A 26931-nucleotide genomic window follows, 5' to 3' on the forward strand; every position below is an offset into this window, starting at 1 on the left:
CGCGCGAGGTATTTCTTCCCCGGATTCTCGAGTGTTTGCTGGGAGAGGTTATACCGCGAGAGAGAGAGAGAGAGAGAGAGTAGAGACTCGAGGTGTAATTTACCGCGCTCTTATTGTCGTTAGCCGAGGGATACTAGGCTTTTGCGAGGAACGGACTTTGATCGGGCAGTAATTCAATTAGCGAGTGTGTATAACTCGGCGGCTTTTCCATTTCGAGAGAATTTTCCCCGCGAGCGCAGAGTCTCGAAAAATATCAAATTTTATACTCGTCTCGTGCGAATTTTTCATGTTATTCCAACGCTGCGTTAAATTACAGGGGGGCTTGATGAAAAAAACGCTGCATCCGCGCAGCACAAAGGCTTCAGCGTTACGTATTCCGCGTTCATGAAAAATTCATCTCGCTAATAGCGAAAAAAGCCAATTCACCGCTGATAAAAAGCTGGCGTACAAAATTTAAAAATATTCTTCCGAAACGCACTTGCCATTGTCCAAGGAGGCGTGGAGGTACATCTGCTTATGTAAATCCGCGTCGCTACTCGTCTCTCGCGATAATGGACTGTACGACGCTCTTTTCGCGCTCACGCGCTGTACACGAGGGTCGGCGCTTGATGCAGCTGCCGCTGCAGCATTGTCATCTCGCCGCGGGAGAGACGGGAGATACCTAATGATCTGGCATGTCGCATCGGCGCCGAATGACTTTTTGAAAGTCTGTCGCGCGCTGTGTGTAAACGATTGCCGCTATACTCCCGAGTGGATTAGGGGGACGCGTGTAACGAGTGCTGTAAGCACGCCGTAAGTCCGCGCACAATGCGCGCCGGCTTATTTATGGCGGTCGTTAAAAATTTCTGGATAGATTTTTTTTTTTTTTTTGTGTAAGACGATCTACTATCTTCATCTCGAGGGCTTTATTGATAAGCGTCGGCGCTTTTGTTTAGCGCTATACATACCGTCGGCGAAAAAGTAGAGGACGCGTTCCCGGAAAAGCGTTTTATTTTCCGAACCGTGAAAAGGCCGTCCGGATAACAAACCGTCGGCGTAAAACGGGCAATAAAACTACATCGGAGATTTTCAGATGAGCCCTTCTCGCGTGCACGTGTATTCGATCGATCGTCATCCTTCTCCAGCCCTTTTTCCAAAGCGCGCACAAAAACGAAGCCGCCTTTTGTGCGTACGCGCGCGATCTCGATCGTTAATCTCAATTACTTCTTGCTTATCGATCGAAAAAGGAGTAGCTGACACCTTCCCTACAGAGTTGACTCGCGTTTGATCGAGGCTTGATCAAATAGCGTGACTTTAAACTTTCTCTCTCTCTCTCTCTCCCGTTATAGGGACGCTCCGCTATACTGAAACTTTGTCGCGGATGAGCTGCTGTCCTTTTTTCCTCTCCTCGAAGAGTTATAACTATTACGAGATCGTTTCGTCATTAGGCAGCGCTCGCGAGATCGGATTTTTTAGTTCCAAAAAACAAAAAATTTTCAACGCGCAGCACAAAAGCGCTCGGATTTAGCCTTCGATTCCACGGGGCTTAGCTCGCTCCGCGCGGCGTGAATACGAAAACAGCGCTTTCAATCTCGGCACTGAGCGATGGCGCGCTGCCGCACATGCCCGATAATTCATCGATGTATAGCCCGCTGCACATACGCGCGCGGCTAATATCGCCGTCACGGGCCGTGTGCGTCTCTTCGCGCAACTTTTTCTCCCGCCAGCCCTTAGCGCCGTCTGTTCGCGCCCTTCCTTCTTATATACGATTTTTTTTTTGCGGTGTGAAAAATTTATCGCGTCGACGAGGTATATCGATTTCTCTCGGGGGCTGAAATTATCGGGCTTAAGAAAATAGCTTCGTCTCGCGGAACTTTACAACCCGGGCTATCTCGCTCTTCTTCCTCTCACTCCCGCACACCTGTTTCTCTCCCGAAAATCTTCTTTTGACTGTCTTTCTCTCTCGCCGCCGACGGTAGAGCTAGCCACAGTCCGATTCCCCCCAACACGCGCGCGGGGAAAGCGCCGAACGTGACCTGCTTGTATACGACTCTTCGGGATCTCTGTTTGCGCTGCCGGTGCGGTTAGGCGAGAGGAGTAGAAGAAGAAGAAGTGGCAAACGCGATCTGGATTCGGGGGCCGAGCTTCGCTCCTTTTCGAGATCCGATTCTATCCTTATTCTTCCACTCGGCTCCTCTGTTTTTCCGTAGCTAAGCGACGTGCGCCGCGATTTAATCTTCGCGGGAGAGAGAGAGAGAGAGAGAAAGGGCTCTTTATGAGCGGCGAAACGACTCGGGCGCACGCGCCGAATTCAGTCCGGTAATGGATATACAGTTTCGCGGTTATAGGTGCGTCTATGGATGCTTTATGCTCATGGGATATGGAATGTATACGGCTGGGTAATCTTTATCGCGCCGCTGAGAGAGAGAGAGAGAGAGAGAATAGCGTCGAATTATGTTTATTGCCTGCGATTCTTATGGCGCGTAACGGTTATTGTTTTCGCTCGCTCGCGAAATTCTCTGAAAAATGCGTGGGATAGAAAGCTCTTACAGAGAAACGCACTCTCACCACCGCATTGTCCGCCTCTTTTCGTGATCCTCCCAAAATTTGCATTTTAATAAAAAAAAAAAAGAAAGAAAGAAAAGGAGCATATCCATAAGTCGATGTATAGAGCCTGCTCCTTTATACAACGTGTCGTGAGTATCACCGAAATCTCGACCCGCACTCCCCGCCGGCCATAACCCAAGATGACGTCGATCTCTCGAGCAACAACTGCCTTGATTAAAAAAAAAAAAAGCGCCGAAGAAAAGAGATTTCCTAAAGGGTGTCTCGAACCGGTGTCATACTCTCTCGAGAGAAACGATCGTTTAGATTCCACCCCAGCTCCTATACTCTCTCCTCCGGCAGCCTCTAATTCGCTTCTTTTCCTCCCCCGCACTACAATGGTCCGGCTCATATACGCGTGAGAAATGACCGTTGCGAGATTAGTCGGGCAATCACGAGAGGAGGGAGAGGGCTGTGCTCGCGGTTGAGTATAGTAGGTGTGAAAAATGACGCGGCTCGTCCCCCTTTATTAAGCGATCCGCCAAGGGCGCTGTCTCGAGGAGTCGACACTTCCTTCTTTCGGACGAGGGTCTTATCGCCATACTCTCTTGTAACTTTCCTTCTATAAGTATACATCCATTTCGCTCGGATGCAGAGCTTTTGTGCGTTACGTCGCTTTCCCTCCCGATATGCAGGGATTATCTCGAGAGTTGATTAATTGAATCACGCGGTGAAACTCGGTCGCAGAGAGCGACGTGTTTTAATAAAATCAGAGCGGTGTAAAACAAACAATGCTTATGGATTATATACGGAGTATTACAATAACCGCGGGGCAAAAACTTTCCCCCGTAGACGCGCAACTTTTCTCGCTTGCACGAAGAAGACCGGAGGATGATCGAGGGGCTCACGTGCAAGTCTCTTCCCGCAGACTAGCACACACACAACGTACTTACCCCTGCGGGCTCGCTTGCGCGTGTAATTCGGGAATTTCGGCGCTTTTTTGCAGCGCAGCTCGTTTCATAAATATTTGACGAGCCGTGCGCATCTCCTCCTCTCCTTCCCTTTTTCTTTCTCCTTCCGCACGTAATATCATCATCGCGTGCGATATGCCTCGCGGGGAGATTTATTAATTCATGCGACGATCGCGCGGAGGAGGAGCTCGTGGCACGGATTATGAATGCAGATGAGCATCGCCGTGTGTTTTCCCCGTGAGATGGGCTGCGAACTGCGTATAAAGTATGATTAGGCGGCGTTTATCGCCGCGGTTGTGATTTTGTTTTTGTTTTTGTTTTTGTTTTTTTTTCATCAAAAAACGCACGAGCGAAACTCGCTCTACAGCCAGACGATCATCGCCAGCTTGTAACGCACACGAACGCGCGGACATCCCCCGGGAGAGCCGAAGTAGTTTAACATGTCGCGGTTCGTTCAATTGCGAGCGGCGCCGGCCGTGTGTTTGCCATACGTCAGCGACACATCGACCTGCAGCCCTTTTCGTGCGCTGTCCTCTGTGTCTTTGCCGCGACGTCTCTCGCTTTTATACGTAATTCATTGCACTTCGTGCCACTGCTGCTTTTTGAGATTTGTAGCTGCGGCTTTAGACCATCTGTATTCGCAAGCTCGAAAGTCGCGAGTAAACCTATATATAAAAACAATTAAAAATAAAATCGAATCGACGAGGTCTGCGCGTGACGGCGCCGCGCGTAAATCGCACTGCGATCTTAATAAAAAGGAGGCCGCGGTCATTCAAACTCTCTCTTCCCATACACACGCGGCGAGACCTCAATGAAAGCTCTTCGGTGGAGCTTTGTTGGCGGGCTGTGATGGGAAACGCCTGCTCTCCTGCAGATAACTCACGCACGCATGTGTGTGTGTGAGTGTGTGGCTACACCGCTTCCTTTGGAAGGACACGTCGCTTTTGTCGAATTTTCGATTTCGATGACTATGACTAGTACTCTGGCTGATTGCTGCTTTGAAAATGGATTTTCTCCCTTCGCGCGCGAACTCTTCACTTTGTTTAAGAGCAGCGCCAGCCAACTTCTGACAAATCCGACAAGAGTACGGGAGCCTGCCGGCCGTGAAAGTTTGAAAATCGCGATTGTTCGCAAAGACGTTAATATCGGCGGAGCCCTGTCGTGCGGTTGACGCGCTAATCCTTCCGATGTCTGCAGCGACCCTCGTGTCTTTGCTCGCGTCTACCTACGTACATAACGCCGCCGCACACTCTGTGTGCACATAAATCTCGGCCAAAGTAAACTGCGCGCGGGGAAGAGAGGAGGGAGCGAAGGGCGCGATTAACCCGGCCAATTAGTATACGCGCGTCTCTCTCTCTCTCTCTCTCTCGTCGGCGTTAAAGAGCGGCTGATGCGAGGGTGTTTCGGCCTTTTTCGGCTTGTTGGCTCGTTATTGCCGTATTCTTTTTTATTGCGTTTATACAACCGAATCACAACACCAACTATAGTATGTGAAAATTTTGAATTTTCAACAAACCTTTAATTTATTTTTCTATAAATCCATGGCACGTATAAATTTTAAATAGTTCCGATCCTCAAGGCCTCGAAGCCGCAGGTATACGGGCTTCGTGCGCCGACGCGTCGTTTTCTCCTCATATACCTTCAATGTACTCCGGGCCCATAGCGGCGCGTCCCTCCACCCCCAATTTTCCGATGCTAGTTCCCGAGTCCTGCCACTAGGTGGCGGACAAACAAGTCCTCAACTCGCAAGCGGCATCACTATATATGACCACTTAAACCCCTACTATAGTACGTGGTACGAATGTTCTCAGGTAAGGCCTATGTGAGCATCGAGACCGCTGTCAAGCTCTGACGAAAGTCATCTCGTCTGTACTTCCGCTAGCCAAAAAGTCCGACCTCTTCGGCCTAGTCAGAGGTTTGAGCAAATCGACTAGGCACTGGACCCGTTGTGTAGTCGTAACTCCAACGAGGGGTTGACCGAGTCGGATGCATGTATGGCCGTGTCCATGTGGAACGACGCGATGAAGGCTACCGTGATCTGACTAGATCCAAAGGATGTGCCCCACCGGTCATCGTATAGGCCCGGCTGACGAGCCCGAGAGTAGGCCCAACGATAAAAGACCCAGACGACACGTATGCTGTTCGACGAGCTTGGTAGCGGCGCCGATGTTCACTGATCATTGCGAATGGCCAACAGTGTGTCCCGACCACTGTCCCATGATGTATACTGAGTACAGACTATTACCACATTTTTTGATTTTAGCAAATTAATTTTTTAGTTTTTCTATTTTGCTTTATAACCTACTATACCAGTTTCGTCGATTTGAACGCGCTAAATGTTTCTGAAGAAACACCGCGTGTGTCATCGGAAGAACGCACAAAAGAGCCGCCAATGAAAGAATAAGTAAAGAATAATGGATCCAGAGGAATCACATACCGATGAGCGTCGATTTTAAATAGGAACAGAGAGTTCACCAAAAACATCCCACTGTACCTTTCGTAATGATTTTTTCTGAAAACAGACCAAAGAATCGGATTTCTCTGGTTCCATTACCCCAAACTCAAAAAAAAAAATCATTCAAATAGCTACAGTAGATGCTGAGAAATGTTAATGTTAATAAAAATTTCTATTTTTGCATTTTGTGAAAAATATAATCTGACGATTTTTCCGTCTATTCTTTCGCTTTTGACATATAAAAATGGATTTTAAAAAGCGCATATTATATTCGTGCATTATTTTGCGTATACTTGCAGAGATTTAGGAGGAGCCGCCAGGCTGCGATGTTATCAACAATGCTACGATAAGTATTTCGCACAAAGTCGCAACGTATGAATATTGTTTTTCTTAATATTCAAAGCTCATATTTTCATTTCAGCTAAAACAATGGCTTAACCGATACGACGAGAAAACACATTCACACTTGCTGCTGCCCGGACTAAGATACATAATACATAAACTTAGGAATAATACACGATCTACATGTACAACTATCGCGTGTATAGCAAAAAATATCGCCTCCCATTAGCCCACCAATGACTCGTAGGTAATCGACGTCGCTCGCGAGTCGACTTTCCATCTCTCTCTGGCATAACGTACAACCGCGGCGCTCGTAGCGAATAGCCCGGTGTGCGTCGGTATACGCGCAAAACAGACGCACGTGTTTTAGAGAGACGTCCCCGGGGGATACGCGCGAACGAACGAGCTTCTGCGCGAGCAAAAACATTAATCACGAGCCACTTGTTATCCCGGATAGACGTTAAGCCGTTATTACACTTCCGCTTTGTTTATTTCGCCGATTCCCCTCCGCGCAAGGGGTATTACGCGCGCCGCGAGTTTTGAACGCAGATAATGCCGCGGCGCGATGAAAGTACAGAGCTTTTTTATTTCCTTTCGCTTTTGCATCGCTGATATGAGGGATGACGATCGAGATTTTGTAATATAATACCGGAGCTTTTTTCCCGGAAAATTTGTGGGCTCAACTTCGCCAGCTCCATCGATGCTTTTTTCCTTCCCCCCACCCCACCCCCGCCCCTTTCCATGCGCAACTTCTCGAATCCAATTAACGAAAAGATTATAAATTTACCCGCACCACCGATCCGCGTTCCGATTGACTCGCCCCGGGAAATCTCAATTTCGCTAATGACCTTATCCGCCGTGCGTTAGAAAAAAAGTTTGTCAAAGTCGTCTTTAACGCGCTTTTTCAGCCTTGATACGTACAGCACGTCCGCAAGAGGGCCGCGGGTGCAGTCTAGTATGTACTATATGCATATAGAGCGAAGGGAATCGCTCGATAGGCAAATGTAGCGTGAAATTCGCAGAGAACGGCCGAACGCACGTTCGAATGAGAACGAGAGAACTCGACGCTCCTCGACTGCTCAAATGAGTCTTTGGCGAGCTTTATCGGCGAGACGCGTCGTTCGTTATACTTTTATTAGGCGAAATCGTTCGATCGTTATTCGCTTCTATAAATCAGCGCGTGGAGTTTTCGGAAAATACACAAAACGACTAACCCTACTCCAGGTCGTAACGCGCGTTTCATTATACTGCAAGCCTCCTGAGGGATCTAAAGATGGTAATCTGGGCGGTAACGAGATTCATTCCTCCTTCGATTGAGAAACTTTTTTCTCCTCGACCTCCTCGCAAGGGGACTAGCTTCTTAACGGACGCTTTCTCGTCGTTCGGGACACTCGCGCGCGACGAATATATGATTCCCCCTTGTTCCTTGTGCGCGTAATGTACATTCTTACACACGCACAGCTCGCCGGGGTGATTGAAATTTCGTAGCGGGCCTGAATTTTAATCCGGCGAGAGACTCTCCGAGAGAATTACGAGCTCCGGTATATAGTGCTTTATATTTCACTAGAACCGCGCCGAAACGGAGAAAAGTCGTCGAGCCGACGATAAATTCTTGGCGGAAGCTCGCGGAGATTAGCGAATCAATGGAAGCAATCAGCCTGCGAGTAGCAGAGCGGAATCTCGCGTCTGCTGCGTCCGAACAATGATCGCGTTACATCAAAGGCGCGCGCAACCCTCTCAGCGCGCGAAAACCGCAAAGTACTCCAATCGCGCGTCCGCAGCCCTGTGTACTCTCTCTCTCTCTATCTCTATATATATATATATAATGATAACGATAACAATAGAGCGGCCGATGAAGCCCTACTCTAATAGCCTCAAAGTCGCTCCGCCGGCGCCGGAAATCGCCGAGGGACGAGCTTTTCGCGAGCGCTTTATTTTCTTTTTATTTTCGACGTCGAGCAGGCGCAAGCAGCCCGCGGCGATTGGCCCGCGGCGCTTTAATTGGCTGCTCGCTTTCCGATCCGACGCGCGTATAGAGAGAGAGAGAGAGAGAGAGAGAGAGAGAGAGAGAGAGAGAGAGACGTAGCTGCGGCACGAAAGTGGCTCTATAAATTCTTCGCTAATCTGATTTCGGCCGAGCGGGATCGAAGCTGCGAGAAAGAGGGGGTCGAATAATAGATTCTCCGTGTCTCCCTCGGCGTGATTTTCTTCGTTTATTTTATTATTATTTTTTTTTTCAAGCGGAGTGCATAGGCCAGTTCTGCGCTAACTTCGAGGTTTGTTGCGCCGTTGAAAGCACTCGTAGAAGCCTCATCGAAATAACCCCCCCGCGCAACACCTGTAATCCCCGGAATATCAGTCGAAAGCCCTCGGTAACTCGCAGTTTCGACGTCGAAGTATAACCCTCGCGACATATCGCAACAGCCTCTCGTTCGCGCAAAGCTACAACAAAGTTTCGCACGTGCTTGGCAATTCGACGCACAGAGCGCCTGCGGCTCCGCCTACTCCCCCGCACGAGGAGCTTCCGCGCGCGCCGACGCTCATTTCCTATCGGTCAGGCTAGCGCTGCAGCTTCTTCTTAATCGAGTCTCTCTCTCTACCGCTGCCTGTTTCGATTTTCGCGCGCCGATCGAGGGGTTCGTATGGATGTGTGATTGGGCAGTTTGAGTCGTGTGCGAGGGTGAGCTTTTTATAGAGTAAAGCCGGACGATTAATTCGCGCGAGGACGGGAATTCATCAAAATCACTCAAATCTCTAACGCGACGGAAATCGGGCACATAAAAGCCCAGCGCCGCAACGTCAGCCCGCGAAATTAACTGCCCACGTGCACTCTCGGAGCGAAGGGAGAAGAGAGAGAGAGAGAGAGAGAGAGAGAGAGAGAGAGTAGAAAAGAGCCCTAGAAAGAAAACTTTTCTTATCAGCTCCTCGTCAACCCCGAGACTCTCTCCCTCTCACTCGAAAACCGAGAGAAGCTAAATACGAGAGGAGAAAAAAAAGGAGGAAAGCGAGTCGGAAAATTTTGTCGTCGCAAAGGGGAACAGAGCAGCGGTGGCGCGCGAGATTTATCGTAAGTGCCGACGCGACAGTGCGGAGAATAAAATCAATACACGAAGCTGCTGCCGGATCGGAAGTGTGTGTGCCCCCCAGTAGCTCTCTCTCTCTCTCGTGCAATTAAGAGGCTGAAAAATGTGTTTTCGAAGAATGCGCACCGAAGCTTGGAGAGATTTGCACGTCGTCAAAGTATAAATCGAGCATCGAAATATTTCCAACGTTCTAACGGCTCGCTGATTTAACCGTGAAAACATAGACACTCGCGTTATTGGAAAGTCGGAAAAGCCAATTTCCCGCCGGACCGGAAAATCTACATCTGCACGGCGAGTCTCTTTTTTCATCGAGAGGCCGCTGGGGGCAAATGTGGGTCATCATCGGAAGTCGCACGCACGGAATAGAGAACGTCCTCCTCCCCTTCATCGCAAAAGTCCCGCAATAACCGAAGAAAATATAACGTCGGGGGAGGGGGGGGGGGGGAAAGAGCGTGTATAACTCTCCCCCCTGCGAGTAGCATGTTGCTCGTTTCCGGATGATAAATTCTCCTTCCGTGTGAAAAAGCTACATTATATGTGTGTATTCCGCGACAAAGGCCAGACTCTACAAGACGCTGTGCGGCTGGTCGATGTTGAGTTATGGCAATTATGAAACATCTGCGTCGCTGGTTTTTCTCGTCGTCTGGCTACGCTCACGTTCCGCCGACTGATTTTCCTCGCGGCCGCGGATAATAGGGCCTTGTACCATACCTGATTGTATTTTCTCTGCGGAGCTTATTACGGGAAACAAAAATACGCTCTTAATCTCATTTCCGATGGCCGATGCACTCGCGCGGGCTCGAATATAAGGGAAAATCAGATCATCGATGGTCGCGCGCGCCGAGAGGTCAGTTTTAGCCACAGAAATCCGATACAGCGGAGATTGAATTATCCCGCGCGAAAAACCGCTCTTTCTCTCTCTCTCTATATATATTGAAAATGCACGCGGTTGATGAGGTAAATAATTTCGCAGCCAACTCCAACTGTATACGTTTAAAATCCCGAATACTGGACACACGGCCGGCCGAAATAATTCAAGACCCGTCGGATTCAAATGGCTTCTTGGGTGTACACAGATAAGACGCCGAAGCATCCTTGTCCGGCAATTAATAATGAACGGCAATTCGGTATGTATATAGGTATCGAAAAACATTTTCCGCGCAGGATTGGAGAGTCGCCCTCCTGGGAGAAAAAGACGTCGTGTCCGAAGGATCCAGCTCGGATTTCACTTCTGTATATATAGATATATATATACGAGAGCAGCAGCGAATCATCCCTTGTGTTCCGGAGGGTTGCGGCTATATATACACGCGTACGTGTACGTGAGCATAGGGTGTCCTTCTTTCGCTCGCTTTGTTTTTGCCCGGCGTATAGTATAGTGATGCTGCTGCCCCTCGGCTCCGAAATTGCCAATCTCAATTACGCAGGAATACCTACGCCGGTATTTCACGGGGCTAATTATACGAGTGGAGTGTGCACGTGTAAGACGTGTGTAGTGTACTGCTCTACGTGTGCGGGTGTATGTGTATAAGGTATGAGAGCGCGTAATTGATCTCATTTACCGGGCCTGTGTTTGGCAATCAGCTCTGATTGCGGCTGTGATAAACTGGTATTTTACGCGCTGAACGACGTTGTATAAACATGTGTTACACAGAAATAGAATAAAGTATATTTGTGAAGACTCTTTCGATATGATATGCGATATAAAGTACCTCTTCTTACGTCGCTGAGACGACTGTGTACATATGGGATTTTCTCGGAGCATCAGCGACAGACGGAACTTCTTGTCAACTAGCCAAAGGTCAATGCCGCGGCGTTAAAAGGAAGAAAAGTCTCCCTCGGGTATATAGTGTACTTATAACATCTCGTCGCCAAACTGAAATCCCCGAGCCGGCGAGTTTCATCGAAGCCGATATTCGTATAAACAATTTGGCAGAGCTTCAAGCCAATAAAAGCAAGCGACTAGTATAACGGCGTCTAATATCCAAAACAGCGGTAGTATTATCGGGATACAAAGCGAGTCGCGATATATAGCTGGACTAGCACATAATACGTATGTGGATTGTAGACGGCAAATTGGAATCGTTTTTCGAACGGATAATGGCGGAAGTGGTCTATCAATTTTTCCCGCCGAGACAAGTATTGTGTTCGGAGGAGAGAAAAGAGAATGAGAGAAGAAAGCGCAGTTCGGAAAGCTCTGCTCTCAGCCCCGCTACAGTCGTTAAAAGTTTTCCATTTCCGCGAATTTACGGGCGACTCGCGCACGACGAGGATCGAGGACGATTATTATTTGCGGAGGTCAATTTTTAAGTTGTTAAACGCGCCGTTAGTCTTCCGAACTCTTCTTCCTTTTTTTTTATTTTTCGTTCTTCTTTCGGATAGTGATTTGCGGATGCGACGCTTGTCGCGGCGCTGGCGATTTATCGCCGGCTGGATTTTGGTGATAGCGGATACGTGTTTGATTTTATTTATTGGTTTCGTAGCGCCCCATTTATGGCTATGTGTAATATTTAAACGCTCGGTTAATTGCAGCTCGATTGCGTTTTAACAGATGATGTATATTACAACGCATTGTAGTTCTACTCTTAATAATATTGACGTTTTAAAAAAAAAAACTTGGATGTATTACCTGACAATAATTCCACTGCAACTCCGTGAAGCTGTTCGTCTGTTAGAGAATCCTTCCATGTTGCACGTTTTTCTTTACTTTTTTTCCGCTTTGACCCCATCGCAACGATATTTTTCCCAACTGATATTTCATGAGATGTCCAATCTGCAACAGTTACGAATTATCTTATGAGTAATTTAACGATAAGTACTGTGCCTATGTTACCGACTGCTTTCTAATAGTTCGTAGCTCGCTCGCCAGATGCGCGCTGGAATTTCTTCCCCGCAAGTCATGAGATTTGTCGGCGGTTCGTATATAAAGTCTCCCCGAAAGCGTGCGGTAAACTACATAGGAAGTGAGGAGAAACCTTTTGGAAGATAAACCATGATTAATCATATGATTTTCATATGGGACGTAATTCTGATCCTATAATTTTTTTTTTTTTTTATTTCTTTTTGATAATCTTTGCTTTATAAAATTCGATGACAATTTTTCAATAGTGAATAGCAATGAAAAATTTCTGTAGCAAACATCAATGCTAAGTGTGGCGCCACTCACTGGCTGCCTCTGTAACCGCTAACCGCTACGTAGCTTCCGTCGATAACTCAGCTACCTGCACCAGGTAACTGCGAAAACATCGATGAAACTAAATGAAACCACTTGATGTAGCGTTTTATTTTTCCGTAATACAACCAACGCAAACATCCAAAATCCAATTTTCACACAGCAAGCCAAGAAAATTCATCGAAACTTCACAATACTTGGCGAATAACGGACATTATCAGATCCGCGCTCGCGACTATCACCAGGGCGCGCTCGAAGCGCCGCATCGCGAGTAGCGCGCGCAAGAAACCGCGAGCTGTGTGTGCGCATCAGAGTCTGTCCCGATTCCCGTGCGGCCGAAACACCCGACGACGTCGTCCTCAACCTTTCCAAGTATTCAGTTTGCCGGGACCCTTTCCGTATATAGAAGAGCCCGGTGACATGCCCGCGAGAGTTCAACTGCTGATTAAAAAGGAGGACTGAACTGCCGGTGTTCGTTCTATACATTCACCAACGAAGCACAACACGAGCTAAGCAGCAACATGGAAGTGACCCGCTCCAGTGAGTCGGCTATATTGTCCTCTCTTTGTTTTTATAACCTGTAAACCGACGTTTGTGTCTCGATCATCTCCCCGTATTAGCTCCGCTTGATCTTCTCGCTAGCGGCTTTTAGGAGGTTAGGATTAACTGGGCCAGATGTGTCGAAATAAATTAGTGTGTCAGAGAGCGGCTCCGCGACTACGCGCTTCACATGATAATGCCACGGAAGACCGACCTGACGGCCTCTTGGTTCACTAATGTACATACTTGCCTTATACCGGCTGCCGTTGCTGTTTCTTTGTCTCGTCTCTCTCCCAACGATGTATGCACTTGCTCCGTTTTTGCGGCAACGCTCGCGGTCACGATTTTACCGTTCAAGGACGGCTATGTGATTTTGCTGACTGATTAGGCGGGCTTTCGATTGTGAGAATGAAAGGTCACGCCGAGAGAGTCGCTGTTAGTTTTGATCTATTTTGATCCATCCGGTGTGGAGCATTGTGAGTTTAATATTACTTGTTATTGACATTTCTCGTATTCTTGCAGATTTTCAAGATGTCTTGAAAGAGCTGGATGAAGTTTTGGACAAAGCTACATTTTTGGCAATCGACGGAGAATTCACTGGGTTGAACTCGGGGCCAGATGCCAATGCATTTGACACACCTGCACAATACTACACCAAACTCAGGAAAGGGTCCATGAATTTTCTCCTTGTACAGTTTGGGCTAGCTGTTTTTACCTATAATTCTAAAACTAACTTGTGAGCACTTTGTTTTCTCTCATCCTTGACAAGGTCAGCTGTTATAGCTGTGTTTTTTGAAATTTTGAATTTGTTTTTGGCTTTCAGGTATAGTCAAAGATCTTACAATTTTTATGTATTCCCTCGACCGCTCGACCGAACATCCCCTGACTGTAGATTCATGTGTCAAGCATCATCCATAGTTTTTTTAGCTAACGAGGGATTTGACTTTAATAAACTTTTTAAAGAGGGTATACCTTACTTGACAAAAGAAGATGAGGAGAAACTCAATAAAAAAATGGTGGACAAACAAAAAGTAAGGGAGGAAGGTTTGGACCTTATTCCAATTTCAGACGATGACAAGCCACAGATAGATGAAATTTGGTAAGTACTTCCTAAAGCTACTAAAATTATTTTTCGTATGCCAAACTAAATGTATTTCATGTTACAGTTCAGGAATTGAAGATTATGTTAATTCAGAGGACGATGGTAAAGAACTCAGAATTGAAAGGTGTAATGCCTTTATCAGACGACTCGTTCATCAAGAAGCAAGACTTAGGTGGCCAAACAAAATCAGGCTAGAGACTAGAAATGAAAATGGGAATCAGTTTATCATTGTCAGTAAAATAGGAACCAAGGAAGAGGAAGAGCAGAAGGAAACTGAGAGGAAAGAAAGAGTAAAACTGGAAGTACAAGAAGCTGTAGGGCTTAGCGTACTTTTAAGAAAAATTGCCGACTCGGTAAGATCTCGTTCGATTGGTTCGCTCGTTAAGTATCTGCATGATTTAATTCACGTTTTGTATTTTTAGGGGAAAGTTATTGTAGGTCACAATATGCTGCTTGATCTATGCCATATCATTCATCAATTCTTTGCTCCCCTACCAGAAAGTTACCATGAATTCAAAAGTTTGGTTCACTGCCTTTTTCCAAGGTACTAATGAATCGAGTTATTCTTTAAGTTATTTGTGACAACTTTTAAACAATTTTTCATTTGCAGACTTTTAGATACTAAAATCATTTGTCAATCAGGACAGTTCAAAGACTCAGTACCTTCAAATCTTAACCAGTTACTAGAAACACTGCACTCGGCACCATTTTCGATACCCGAAACAGAAAATATTCCGGATAGAAGTTATAAGCTCAACAATGATAAATCGCACGAAGCTGGCTATGACGCGTACATTACTGGGCTCTGTTTCATTGCACTGTGTAATAGGCTTGGTTGGTTAACAAAATTTTTCCTAGCAACTTTTTCTATACCTAAATTACTTTACTAAATATTGAACGTACTTTATTTGCTTGTAGGCGAGTTACAGATACCTGAAATATCGACAGTACTTCCTGACTCTCCTCTGTTGAACCCATACTTAAATAAGTAAGTTTTTCAATTTATTTCCGAAGCTTTATTAGATCTAGCGTGTTTTTTTTTTTTGTCAATTTTCTCACGTGAGCATTTATATTTTTACAGATTGTTGATAGCCCGACTCAAAGACTACCCGCATATAAACCTCATAGGCAATGATCGTAAGTTTCAAAATTATGTAAAATCGTATAAGTTGAATGATAGATAATGGCAGTCATAAATGATGCGTTTATATTTTAGCAAACCCTAGCAGAGAACACGTTTTCCATGTAACATTTCCAAAACAATGGAAACTCAGTGATCTTACCTCACTATTCTCGCCATACGGTTAGTCTACGAATTTCATTCGTTCAGCAAGTTTCTAATTGACTACTTAGTTGTTGGTTTCTAAATATTTGTATCTTTATGCAGGAGGTGCTTACGTGGCATGGTTGTCAGATACTACCGCATATGCTGCTCTGCATAGACGTGATCAAGTCAGCGCCGTTGTACAGAATCTTTTCAAGTCCACACATTACAGCTTGAAAAAATATAGAGATTATCAAGCATCCGTAGAAGTTGAGGAAACAGTGACAAAGGTGACAACACCAAAAACAAAAACGACAACGACGACAACTACAAAACCAGAACGGAAGCGGAAGATTTCTGAGTAAGTGATTTGTTTGAAATATTACTACTTATCTGTGATCATGGTCTAATGACAAATTTATTCAAATTTGATTTTGCTGCATTTAATGTTATCAAACTTTAGTTACTCGCTTTGACCTATTCAAGTTAATTACTTTAATAAGTACTCCTTAATTTATGAAAGATGTTTCATTAGTATTTTTTAATACGTAGACCAGACAAGACTGTCAGCCTTTTTGGATCAATGGGAACTTACTGTAGAATCATGTAGAGGACCATTTAATATAGGGTCTTTACTTAACATCGATTTAACGTTGATCAACTATAACTGTAAGGGTTTCCTGAATTCTTGAGTTGCAATGGTATTTCTGTGAATGCAAGGACATAATCAACTGTTTCGAGCGAACATTTATTTATAAATAGAAAGCTGTGCTTCATTTGTACATTTTTTTTGTTTGCAAACTTGTTTTTATCAATTCGAAGTATTTCTTTATTTTTTTTTTTTTGCTATTAAATTTAATTTGCACACAAGCGAAAACTCGTATAGATTTAAAATATTAGTTGATGCGAAGTAGCGGCTTGGATTTATCAAAAGTATTTTTGTACTTTAATTACAAGACGAGTGAGACTTTTTTTTATACTTGTTTGCATATAAGCCGTAGACTAGTAAAATGTAATTTTACATTAAAGTCGTATTTTTTTACAAAATATTATACTTTTAAATTAATGGCCACCATTACATTTTTAATGTTACTCGTGGAAACATAAATTACTTTAATTTACTTGTAGAGAGATGATTTACTTGTATTGGTTATACACACAAATGTAATGTATCCTACATGCTTCACTAACTTGATCATATGAGAAATAAAAGTAACAAATTGTTGATTTTCAATATTATCGTATTTATTACCAGTATATTCATGCATGCGTAAGGAGTGTATATGATTCTACCGTAAGTTCACATTAGCGAATCCGAGAGTTGTAGGAATTTCGAGCGAAAAAAATCTCAATTTTTTTCTTAACTTCCACAGTTAATAATTCGACGCTTCGCAAACTCTCGCGCGAGCATAATAACGAAGCGCCCTCGCAAGCTCGTATCTCTCTCGCAGCGAGGCAATTTTAACACTATTCGACGTTAAAAGTATCTGCATACACACACACACACACGTACTCGGCTACATTGAAAGCGGCACGCGAGAGAGAGAGAGAGAGAGAGAGAGAGAAGGAGAAGGAGAAGAAGAACCACCTCTCGTGCTCTTCGCGCTTGGCTGCTTTACCATAACTTAGCCGGCGCGCATGTTTAGAGCTCTTCTCTTCCTCTTACACCTATCGCCACGGGGTTCTCGGCTCCGGATTTCTTCGAGAGAGAGAGAGAGAGAAGAATCTCTCTCTTTCTCGTATGCCTCAGCCTTTTCCTACTTCGAGCGCTTCCTGCGCGCCTCTTAAGTAGGCGCTGGGGAGGAGGCTACTGCCACCGCTCAGGCTTTTTTTCTCTCCTTTTTCCCCGTGCGTTATTAGCCAGCGCGAGCTTTAAATATTGATGTCGGAGTTCATCTTTTACGGGGTTGCTCGTGAATATCGCGCTTTTTTTCCACTCCCTCCGTTTCTCGTTTGGCGCTCTCGTGTACCGCATCCGCGAGGGATATGGAATACAGTAGCGGCATTTTACCTGCCTCGATGCGCACCGGAGTGTTATTGGATACCGTGGCGCGCAGAGCGAGTATATTTCACATTAGCAGGTGTGCTTTATCGATTTCGCCTGCGCGTACGAGACATTTCGTAAATTATCTTCCGGAGAAAAACGTAACACGTGTTTGCTCGACTGGAAATCGTTCGCTTTTCAAATCTCCTCTCGGCACTCCGGTAAAGAACGTGCACAGTTATGGGACCAGACGACATCGTTCAGGATTATTAATAACGAGGAAATAGAGCGAAAGCCTGGACGTGTACGATTCGGGGGCAATTAAAAGGGAAAAAGTGCGCGTCGCCTCGGGTCGAGTGCGGAAAAACGCCGAGCAATCTCCGATTTATCGCGGGAGTATCTTCCGCCGTCGAGCGACGGTTATCGCGCTGGCGGCGTTCGCTCGGCCGGTGCATAAAAACGCGTGTAACGAGCGCTCGCGAGCCTCATCGATCCATTAATCCCTCTCTCTTCCCTCCGAACCATAGATAGAGAGTCTATGCTAATTTTTCCTCGCCGAGATTCAGATCGCGGGCTTTTTATCGTCGTTAGCCGCGCGGTCATCGATAACGACCTGAGCTTTTTGCTCGTCTCTCTGTCTCTCTCTCTGTGTTTGCCGTAAGATAAAAAAATTGCTTCATTGACGCTCGCTGGGAATGTCCAATTGAAACGTTTCGGTGGGCACGCAGCGATCCGGATAAAGCTTTTATCGAGTTTGTAAAAGCATTTCAGATGACTAGATAAGTCGCCGCAGTGTATTTTTTTCCCTCCTCGGAATAAGCTATTAAACGCGGCATTTTTTGCCGGCGAATTGGAAATATCAGAGATACAGCGATGACAGGCGCGAATTTTTCAATAATACCTCTGTCTCTCTCTCTCTCTCTCTCTCTCTCTCTCTCTCTCTCTCTCTGTCGCGCTCGGCTTATCAATGATTTTTCATCGGCGCACCATAAATCACGCCTCGTCCGCGTTTCGCAACGTCCCGAGAAATGTGTATCGCGAATTGCCCGCCTGAGCCTTTCTAGAGTGAGATAAAGGAACAATTCCCCGAAGTGCACAGGGATAAAAAAAAAGCAACAACTGGCAAACTAGTTTACTAATAACGCGAGTGCAAAAAGACAACGACGTAGCGCGGATAATCAAGCGCGAAAAAAACTCACGCACACCTTTCCTCGATCGCAATTCAGCGCTATGCGCGTACAATCTCGAGCCGAGATCTGAAGGCGCGCGAACAAATCTTTTAATTACTCGACGCACTGCGCTTTCTGTGTATGTATCGGAGAAACGCATGATATATACATATGCATAAATTGTCAAACCGAAAGGGCGCAACTCATCGTTGCAAAAAGAGGAATTAATTAATAATTCTAACTGTCCGCGGTATACACACACACAGAATCTTTCTCCCTCGTATAAATCAGCGAGATTTCGCGCGCGCCCTGGAAAAATCATAATTAAGCCTTACCAATTGAAGGCGCAGCCGCGATCGCGTTCATTATCGCAAAACACACATGCGCACACACCGACACAACCCCCAGGAGCAAAAGGACGCCTGCGAGAGAGAGAGCTTGATTAGAATAATGCAACACGGCTCGGCTGCCCTCGCGCACACGTGTACAACCCTCGACACTCGCCGGAATGCAAATGCGCACGCGAGCGATTGTGCTGCGCTTCTCTCACTGTATGTGTGTCTGTGTATAAAGCGCGTCTGCGGTGAGAAAAAGAGTCGACGCTGCGTGCGCGAGAGGAGCCGAGATAAAGCTTCGGTGCAAGAGGGAGACGGGTATACAAGTCCGTCATTAGCGGCGGGACTCCATTTGTTTCGACAAATCTCGAAGAGTAGGACGCGCCGATAAGGCATGCAAGCAGCTACCGGGAAATTAATTTATGCGGCGCTAATTAATTGGTCAATTAAGGCTTCTTTTTTAATAACGCAGCGCTTCTCTATACTGTTCGGCAGTCGACTCGCTAAGAACAAAAGCAGAGCCAGCGATACGTTTACATTGTAAATTCGCCGGCTACCACTATACCCTCGCAAAAGTGCAATTAAATTGATAAACCCGAACAAAGATAGTGCGCGCGCGAGCGCGCGCGGCTGCTTATATTTATTGTAATGAAAGTGCCGCCCCGATGGAAATATTTTCGGGCCGCTTTATTATCGTTTAATTAAATCCAAGCCGCTCGAATTCCGCGCTTTCGAGGCGATTTATTAATAGACGCCCCCCGCTCGGCCGTTAAATAATTTAGCCGGCAATCAGCGCTAATAGTGATTTATTCAGCAAACTCGTTGCAGCGCCGACGAGTAATGCTAAAAAACGAGGGCTGCTGGCAAAACTGGACGACGCTCAAGAGAGAGAGAGAGAGAGGCTGTATCGACGAACATCGACGTAAATTGTTCATCGGCGACGAATCGTTTCACCGGCTGCGCGTTTTACATTAACGCATTATAGGCACTCGGGTATAAGCAAAAATTTATCAGGCTCGCGCCATTAGCCGCAATTAACGGCTCGTAAAAACGCCGGGGGAAAATCTCTACGAAGGCGCGCGCTTTTCCGCTTCCGCGCGCCATGTACACCATCGTCGCTATATATAATACAGTCGGCGGCGCGAATAACCGGTTGCGGCCGCCGATGGATACAGAGCTGTATACAGCGCAGACAGGGGGAGCGTCGCGCGACTTCCTCTCCTCCGAAGCTCCGCTGAATGGCGCATATATACACTCTCTCTCGTCTTAAGTAAGTCCCGAGAGCTGCTGCTGCTGCTGCTGCTGCTGGACTTGATCAGAAATTCACGAGACAGATTTATGTACTCCATTCTTTTCGGCTCGGCGCGCACGCGTATAACGGCGAGCCTCTTCCGCTGCGCGATCGTTGACGTCTTTTTCTTCGTGCGAATCTTCTCGGAATTTTCAGCTCCGCAGGCTGAGAGCGAGAAAGTTTCGAATTCGCTTGGACGTTCCTTTTGCTCGCTCGTCAGGCCGCTTAAGATAAAGCTCGCTATGGGAATTAGTTATTACATTGTAAAGCGGCCGCCGGCGGTTTATCGCGCGTATTTCGTGCGAAGTCGTAACTCAAAGAAACGCGAGGCTAAGCCCCTTTTACTCGCGGGACTGACGATGAGCTTCGACAGATTTACGCGCTTTCGGCAAATTGCGCGAGATATCATTTTAATCGGGATATTCGCGAGTTTTTCGCGCGAAACGGTACAAAGCCCTCCGCGACTCTATAACAAGGCGAACGATTTCCCCGGGCCCGAACGACACCAACAATGCCATTACCTCGGCCGATAAGACAAGCTGTATATACGCTCGCGCGTACGCCCTCGGGATCGCGCGTAACGAGTTTTCAACGAGCCAGGCTCGCTCTTCTCTCTCTCTCTCTCTCTCTCTCTCTCTCTCCTATTCCGCAGCGCGCCCTTCGGCGATGCTGTCCCCCGATGCGGTTTTGCATGGAATACGAATAAAGTCGCGGATAGGCTGCAGCGCGTCTGTTTTTTCTCCGCAGCTCAGCCGATTGTCGTGCTCCGAGGCTGTTTCTCCGTTCGAGGCGAGCCTTCTAATGGGCTTGATTGGGGGAACGCGCTTGCGGCTTTTTTTTCCTCGTAGGCGAGAGCCTATGAAAAAGTTTTCGAGAGACAGCTCGTACGAAACGATACTCGCTTATAACGAAAGGCTGATGGTTTTTCCTATCTCATTCTCGCGCCAGCTCGCGAGCGAGAAGCAGATAAGATCGTCGGCCGTGTAATACATTTCTTCGCGCGCGCGCGCGTGCGCGCGAACACATCGTCGAACAATGTCAATTTCGTTTTTCCTCTCTCGCTCGCTCGCTCGCGCGCGTGTGTAATAAATGTTAACATTGTATCGGGCTGGCAAGTTCACGCTCGGAGAATCGAGGGGATATTTGCATACAATCTTCCCCCGTTCATTCACAATTCACGCCGAGATGTTCATTCAGAGCGTAAGAGTTTCTTCCCTCTACAACTGTCTCGGAATGCGCTGAATGCCGCTGATTTAGTCAACTTTTCCATTCAACCTTTCCCTTCCTCCGAAGCTCGCTTTCAATATAACCGTCCCCCGCATTGCTACTCGAGACAGATGGAAGAGCTGCGCCGGGGAATTACGACTCGGAATCGTTGTAATTGCCCGGCACGTGGGTGCTTCATTAATGCCAGCAGTAGGCTCGTGATGTCCCGCGCTGCAGCTTGACCCCATGCGTCTTCGGACCACACGAATGCAGATGCTTATACACGTCGGCCGCTGGATTCCTTCCTCCGCGACGACGACACTGCAGCACGCGGAAGCAGCCCCGCGGCGCGAGATTAGATACAGATCAGGGTATAACAATAGTTCAAACAAAGGACTCGTACAGCGCATACCATACTCGTCTCTCTGCGACCGATGAGAGATGCCATCGCGACTTTGCTCTCTATGCACAAAACGTTTTACAAGGCCTGTTCGTGTGCTTTTTAATTGGGATTATATTTTTATGCGCCGCGTCGATGATCCTCGCCGAAAGGAGAGAAACGGAAAGTGACGTAGTTACGAGGAGCTGCTCTTGATCTCCACCGCAGCCGTGCCAATTAATAGCGTCGCCCAGCGGCGAATCACGTCTTGTTTGTCGAGAATTATTGTTATGGCGCGCGATCCTGTTTAACATGTCATCCTGCAAGCGCGCGGACTCGTCGAAGTAGGCTCTCGTATAATCGGAATGCCATTACGCCGCTGCACCGGCTGCTCGTCTATAAATCGGCGCCTGATATTTTTTATTTTCCAAAAAATCCCTCTCACTCGAGATTTACGCTTTTCCGAGGGCATAACGATCTTATTATCCGCGGCTCGGTGTATGGACGCTGGGGTAAATTTATGCGATGGATCTGTCGAGATAAGCTAAGTGATTTGGGGCACACTACCTAATTCGATAAGCCCTCGCATAACTTGGAGATTCTCATCGAATAATCGTCATATACAGTATACTTTCTTCGAGTCTCCCCTCTAACGCGTGCGATGTGTATAGACATTGCAATAACGCTCGTATAAATAGCCGGTACAAGCCTCGCGCTTGCGTGTATTTTATTATTTTACGACGTCGGCGCGAGAAACAAAGGCGGTTATTTATCTACTCGCCGCGATCGTTTAGCCCCTCGTAAATATTAGACTTTATTCGGCTAATCGCGCGAGTTTTACTCGCGGCTTAATGCGCCAGCAGGTATGCCGCTGCACGCGATAAAAAAAAGGGAGAAAAAAGATCGGCGTAGAGTAGAGGACGCGCGTCGCTCGATCAATCGCTATCATCGCCTCTGCTTCGCGAGCGCTATCGGCGCTTCGTCATGCGAATGCTCGATTGGCCGCTTCCTTCTCTCTTCCTCGTGACTAATGACCTGCGCGCGATGCAAAGGGAGCTTGGCTCGCGTGGCGAGCCGATCGCGAGATAATTTAAGAATGCACTTTGCTCCGTTGTCTCGTTGTCTGAATAACGAACGCCGCGCCGATGCGGCCCTCCAGCTGCTGCTGATGCGCTTCTCTTTTTCCGCTCCGCTTTTCCTGCTTCTTTTTCCCGTGCAGAGACGGGAGTTGTGAAAAGAAGGCTCATGTAACATCGCAAATTTACAATCGGTCAGCGACGACTTCATTTCAATTCGAAAATTCTCCGGACGCAATTATAAGCTCACGCGTCCTCCCTCACTCCCTCATCTCTCGGCGGTAGAAGAGACAGATTTATCGGCGATGAGCGCGCGTGAGTGACGAGAAATTAACGTTGAAATTAATGCTCCCGTCGAGTCGACTTTTGTTGTTCATCTGCGCGCGGTTCGAAGCTGCATAATATAATAAACACGACACTGCGTCGAGAGAGATCGAGTTTTCAACTAGACAACGATTCGTCAAGGGAAATCGCGACGAAACGATAAATCAGCCGCGTAGCGCTCGGCAATCATAAATCCGAAATTCAAAAGCTCGCGCGCGCACGAATCGGCTTGGAATAACTCGCGCCGTCGCAGCGGGGAGAAACCGGTAAATCCTGGGGAAAAAATACCCGATCGCACTCGCTCGCGTGTCCTGTAAATTAGCGGATTCCTCGACGAGCGAACACGCGCGCGGCATTTTCCAGGCGCTTCTTTTCCCGCTCGCTACGCTCTTCGAAAAAAAAGGGAGTATATATAGGTGTATCAGATTTCGAAGTCTCGATCGATAAGGCATCGGGAGCTTGTACCGATCGGTCACACATTAATGCGCGAATTACGCGGCGCAATATTCATGCGCTATCGGGCAGGCTTATCTCGGGCGCGTGGGTGTAGTCGCGCTTTTTCGCTGCGCGCACGAATAATGTTTGACAATTAGAGGCACCTGCGCGAGCCGAGACCGTTTACGGGGGCGCTGCTCGTGTATAGATGCGGGTTCGGAATGCGCGAGACCGGCTTATTAGTCATTTCCGAGATCCGCTATCTCCTCGCTGCTTGTACCATTTGTTCCAGCGCGTAGTTTTTCTTCCGTGTATATTAAACCGCGCGCGTTTGGATTATTGTTGCTCTCGCTCGCTCGTTCTCGGGCTTCTGGGAAAGGATTTATAACAGCCACGGACGACCGAGAGCGATTCCAATAATTCGCGGCGGTATGTTAAAAAGAGGAATATTTGCGCAATCTCGGGGGAAAATGACCGCGAGAGAGCAAAGGCATTCTCCGGCTTATCTCCGCACGGGAAATTCATTCTTCATTTCCATTTTGCGCTTTCTCCCTCTCTCTGTCTCTCTCTCTCTCTCTCGCTCGAGTAATTATCATACTGCTCTGACCGGCCGAGATAAGCCTCGCCGGCGAATTCCCTGTGTACCGCGCGTACTGATAACGCTGCAAAAAAAGCCATCCGAGAACTATGCGTTACTGACCGCTACCCTCTTCTGTTTCAGCAGACGAGAATCGCCAGGGGACGAGGGCAGCGCCGAGAAGGCCGAGGCGACCGGACAGGAGGACACGGCGACGGCTGACTCGCCGAAGGACGAGGAGGACGGATGGGCCGTGGCCTCAGGTAATGATCCTTCATCATCATCAACTTTCCCAGCAGCGATCCGAGCTGACGACAAGCCATCTCCCGACGAGGAGGCGCGACGCGACGACGAGAGACGACGAAGACGCCAGTACGAGGAGTTCTGCCTCGTGAGGAAGGGAGGAGCCGGCAAGCTCGTGACTGCCAGGATGGAGCTAACCTCCTCGACGCGATACACCGTCCTCAGCGACCTCGAGGATGACGAAGTCGCGAGGTTCTCCGTGGAGGAGGAGCTGGTCGAGTTCGAAGAGTTAGAGGGAGGGCTGCTGAAGGTGAGGCGAGAGAGAGTCGTCGAGTCGAAGCGACAAGGAAGCCCCAAGAAGTCGCGGACGACTCCCGTCAAATCCATCACCGACAGTCCCAGAGCGACCAAGCGAGGCAGTCCCAAGAAGAGCCCGGCCAGCTCCTCGCCGGACAAGAGAAAACAGACTGCGACTACCTCCTCGCCGACGCTGAGGCGAAGGCACGCTGCTGAAGAATCGCCGAAGCTTGACGACTCAAGAAAAGTCAATAAACAAAAACAGTCGGCGCCGCGGAGCGGGTTCAGCTGGATGAAAGTCGTGCAAATCGTTGCCCTGCTCTCGACGCTGTATATCATCATCCATCTCTAGAAGCGTACAGCCGGGAGTGAACCCTTTGACAATAACGAATCTACTTATACACGTGGGACTTGTACGTGCGGGAGGATTTTGGTTGAGTAGCTTAAGATTGACTAGAGTCGACAGGAATCGAGGGTCAATTCCAATGCATTTCGATCGATACCTCCTTATTCTACGATTAATTTATGCTTCACGAACGAGTACATACTTCCATTTACAATTATGCGTACTTAACTCTCGTAGTACAATTACGATCGTCGTCACGCGCGACGGACTGTAATGTGATGAAATGTGATGTAGTTAGCGATTTAGAAAATGAAACTTCTCTTACTGAAGCTCGTGTTTTTGTACGTTCAAATGGTATTATACAGGTATATAGGAGTTACTCTCAAACGTGTTCGAAAAGATCTATTAAGGATTAATGACGATGTATACAAAGTGTCAGAATATATACATACATATATGTTTTTTAAGAGACCATACGAACAAATATATTCCGAAGTTTTTATACGAAATTTATATATATATATATTTATACATCACCTATTTTATTTAAATGTATTTTTAATATTTATGAAAAGCCGCGAAATACTTGTGTTCCTTCAGCAATGACTTGTTATGTTATTGTACGTATCGAAAACAACTGACAATAACTTTGTATTATGCGCAAGCGTACATTCCACGATTGATACATCCGCCGTTCGTTGGAATGTCACGATGAATTTGTTGAATTGAATATAAGAAAAATGATACGAATTAGAAACTACTAGCGTGATAAGAGAGTCGATGATCGATTTTTTATAAGAGATAATTTACAAGAAACGAGCATGTACACGCTAAAATTAATTTATTCTCGACGCGTGATTTGCCGAAAAAAATGTATGTTTTTTACAAACGAACAAATTAATAAATCGAATCGCCTTTACTGTTGAACAATAGACTATTTAAGTCGAATTATTATTATCCTCGTAATTTTTTCATTTCAAACCATTATTTCATTGTTTGCGCAGGTAAACGAAGAAGGAAGCGAAATCGCACCCAAGCACCAGTTCCGGAGCCGGAGAAGCATAAAAAAAGCGAAGTCAAGTCAAAGTCGTTTGCTGAAAACGACGCGTGGGCTTGACTTTAACGCAACACGTCTGATGCAGACTGTGATTCGCAGTTGAATATAATAATTTGTAAATGCAGAACAAAAAAGGAAAATAAATTGACAAATGTACTGAGACGCCGAAGAGAGAAACCGCGTGCACACGCGATCGGTTTTCTCGATTTTATTTTAATCAACAGCTCTATATAGGAATAATTTTGATTACAAAGGAAGCTTATTTTTTTTGTAACATTTTAAAAATTCGACAAAGCATCAATAAAATCCAGTCATCTAAACCCAATTTGTATATGTGCTTTATTTGAACAAACCGCCGCATCATGTGCAACAATCACGTGTACACATCTCACTCGAATATATAGACTCGGGACTATAAGCTCGTTTTATTTCAATTACGATTACACAGCCTGCTAGACTATAGACAAATTATTATCTCTCTCGAAGCAATAAAGTGCGCGCTAAGCACCGAGAGAGAGAGCGGCGGCATGCCAGTAATCATTATCAGGGAAAAATCCATTCGCCTGTTTGAACTTTGCAAAATACTGCCGACCGACGCAGGCTATGTCAAGCAAGTGCAGCCTCGTGCGCACACATAATGGTTTAACATTCTGTTCGGAGGTATATAGAGAAGCTCGTTCGCGAGCATAAATAACGCCCGACAGTTATATGAAGTTCTCGTCTTCCTCGCTCTGGCTATATTAATAACGTACGAGCGATA

The 26931-nt window shown here is 46.7% G+C and overlaps 1 protein-coding gene across 5 annotated transcripts; it reads left to right on the plus strand.

Moving 5' to 3' along the window:
- Nucleotides 1-12794: 12794 nt before the first annotated feature.
- Nucleotides 12795-26496, plus strand: LOC100123255 (poly(A)-specific ribonuclease PARN). Of its 5 annotated transcripts, none has more exons than XM_008203699.4 (12): nucleotides 12795-13086; nucleotides 13609-13822; nucleotides 13910-14185; nucleotides 14253-14541; nucleotides 14611-14732; nucleotides 14799-15022; nucleotides 15107-15176; nucleotides 15270-15325; nucleotides 15405-15491; nucleotides 15576-15813; nucleotides 24373-24491; nucleotides 26119-26496. In XM_008203699.4, exons 1-12 carry the CDS (start codon nucleotides 13068-13070, stop codon nucleotides 26229-26231), a joined length of 1827 nt encoding a protein of 608 aa, XP_008201921.1. In that variant the 5' UTR covers nucleotides 12795-13067; the 3' UTR covers nucleotides 26232-26496. The 5 variants fall into 5 exon arrangements, with proteins under 5 accessions (XP_008201921.1, XP_016842448.1, XP_031787553.1 ...); XM_016986959.3 differs by having other exon boundaries at nucleotides 24376-24491; XM_031931693.2 differs by lacking the exon at nucleotides 26119-26496 and having other exon boundaries at nucleotides 24373-26051.
- Nucleotides 26497-26931: the final 435 nt, after the last annotated feature.

This window comes from Nasonia vitripennis, chromosome 5 (genome assembly GCF_009193385.2).
Source record: "Nasonia vitripennis strain AsymCx chromosome 5, Nvit_psr_1.1, whole genome shotgun sequence".
NCBI lineage: Eukaryota > Metazoa > Arthropoda > Insecta > Hymenoptera > Pteromalidae > Nasonia > Nasonia vitripennis.